Source organism: Phanerochaete carnosa (assembly GCF_000300595.1).
Source record: "Phanerochaete carnosa HHB-10118-sp unplaced genomic scaffold PHACAscaffold_1065, whole genome shotgun sequence".
NCBI lineage: Eukaryota > Fungi > Basidiomycota > Agaricomycetes > Polyporales > Phanerochaetaceae > Phanerochaete > Phanerochaete carnosa.
In genome coordinates this window covers 1-2,100 of record NW_006768692.1, presented here as the reverse complement: position 1 = coordinate 2,100, position 2,100 = coordinate 1, and the positions used below count along the sequence as shown (strand labels likewise).

The window sequence follows — 2,100 nt, the reverse complement described above, 5'->3', positions numbered from 1 at the left end:
GGGATCCTGAGATGAAAGGGGGGATGAAAGGACGGAGGGGAGCGGTATGTGACGTGCTCGTCGTCGGTGGTGATGAGGACGGGAAGTAAGGAGCGTTTAAGCGCACAGCTAGCGGGGCTTTCCAAATCTGTTATTGATGGCGGGGTTGACCGCCGATGGCTCCCCGACACTTCATGACCCCGAACACCCCAGACCGTCCAACACAACTAGACAGACATCGTGGTTTGTGAATGAACTTTTGCACGCGGGGTGGAATTTGTGACACTATTTCCGGATAAGCTGAGTGATACAAGGTGCTCTCGCAACAGTCCGCTCGCCTGCTGATCCGCGACAGTATAAAAATGTACATACATGCAAGGACGGATCATCTTTGCATCTAGAAAACGAGCACCAGCATATTTCCCATCAATCCGACGACAATCAATTGCTGTCGTACTACGGTGCCGATGCAACAAGTCAGGTATCACCAGCGCCACGGGACTCTTCCCACGAACGATTGGGTAAATGGACGGCGTGTCAGACAGCGGAATAGCGTACCTCGAAGAATTTATAGCGGCACGAAAGGTCCATCGAACCCCACCCTCCCCTTCTCCCTCTGCTCGCGAAAGTATCTCCGCGAAAAGAATTGGAACGATTGCGGCGTAAACTGCTCGGCCATCGGGCGCCAACCGTTCCCGACGAATACGCTCGAAACGTCCTCGACGACCGCAGCGATAAACTCGACCATTGTCTCAAGTGTCTCCGGCGTAAGCGGCTGGTCATCTGTGCGGAAGGCTGCGATCTACGTGGAAAGTGTAAGAGCGTGATTGTCCTTCGAGTGCAGTGAATGAGAGGCGGTGACCTTGTTACCCGCATTCTCTTTCTGGACCATCGTCTGCCATCTACAGGAGATATAAGGTAGAAGTCACATATGACTACAAATCACTATTTAGGCACTCACTCTGGATTCACGGTTCCTGTGTCCGGATTCATCATCAGCAGATAACTCACGCTGAGCGGCCCCTGCACGAAGAACTTCGCCTTCTGTGGATCCACCTCGCGTACATGGTAGCCGTCGTCATGCAGGCTGGCACCTCTGCACACGAGGATGATAGGAACGCCGATCATCGCAGATGAGATGGACACAAAATCTTCGGTCTTTCGCCCCGTAATATCGATATTGAACGACACAGCGCGCCCGGATGCCCATTTGGCTGCGTCCGCGACCGGTCGTTGCAGCGGTAGCGGCACGTCATCCTGCCACCATACACCTAGGTGCCGTGCGTATCCCTCATCACAGTATCGCGACGCAAACACCTGCGAGCAGAGCGACCAGTGTGCAAGCCAATGTGCTTGGCGACAGTTTGCCGTCTGAGACGGGCATGTCCGAACGTCAGCAAAGTCCACAGACGCAAGAGGTGGACAGCGTACACAATATCTGGCCAAACCGCACTGTATCGAGCAGATAGGCCATGGGCTGGAAGGATCTTCGGGTACACCACATTTACTGCAGGGAGCCATGTGCTGAGCAAACTACGAGATGACTGTTGACAGGGTTCTTCAGCTAGAGTATAAGTACTTGTGATCATAGGGACGGCGGCAGTCACAGGAACCGCCTGCGATGTACGCACGGGCAAAATGTAGCAGTCAGCTGATGACACGGCGCGCCGACTGCGCTTTCATTAAGCATGGAACTTCAAAGTTCGAGGGTGTACGGTAGGAGGATCCGCTGGACGGACAGAAGCCACCAGTGCATCTCGCTACTCCCGAAGCGACGATCCAGAATCTCTGGATCGTCCAGATGCTACGACTGGAAGCCCCTGACAGCAAATATCTATCGATCAACACTATCTTGTCATGCCTTCGTGCCTGAGAGTGCACGCACCTATGACCTGCCCCGACTGTCCTTCGTGCGTGCTCGCTACGATGGGCGCTTCATATGTATCCCCCAAAAATAAGATGATGGCTTCTACAACAACGAAAACTATTGACCAATCTATCAGTAGAAGCAAGATTCGTCTTCGTTATCATTCTCCTCGCCCTTTCCAGCCTCATGCCTTATAGCCCAGAACAGGGCCCCACTGCCCTCCCCGTCTTCATCCATGCCGTACCTGCCCTTCG

At 53.8% G+C, this 2,100-nt stretch overlaps 1 protein-coding gene across 1 annotated transcript; it reads right to left on the bottom strand.

The window, feature by feature from the left end:
- Positions 1-258: 258 nt before the first annotated feature.
- On the bottom strand, positions 259-1,622 carry PHACADRAFT_214986 (uncharacterized protein). Its single transcript, XM_007403362.1, has 5 exons — positions 1,411-1,622; positions 941-1,350; positions 842-881; positions 538-781; positions 259-482 (listed from the first exon to the last, which is right to left on the bottom strand). The coding sequence occupies exons 1-4, from the start codon at positions 1,498-1,500 to the stop codon at positions 548-550; spliced, it is 774 nt and encodes a 257-aa protein (XP_007403424.1). The 5' UTR covers positions 1,501-1,622; the 3' UTR covers positions 259-482; positions 538-547.
- Positions 1,623-2,100: the final 478 nt, after the last annotated feature.

Bases quoted from the DNA above. Each gene is read 5' to 3' on its own strand.
- PHACADRAFT_214986 (XM_007403362.1), bottom strand. From the start codon at position 1,500: ATGGCTCCCTGCAGTAAATGTGGTGTACCCGAAGATCCTTCCAGCCCA. The intron at 1,351-1,410 runs GTACGCTGTCCA...TGCCCGTCTCAG, and splicing joins GCGGTTTGGCCAGATATTGT to ACGGCAAACTGTCGCCAAGC. The intron at 782-841 runs GTCACCGCCTCT...CTTTCCACGTAG, and splicing joins AAGAGAATGCGGGTAACAAG to ATCGCAGCCTTCCGCACAGA.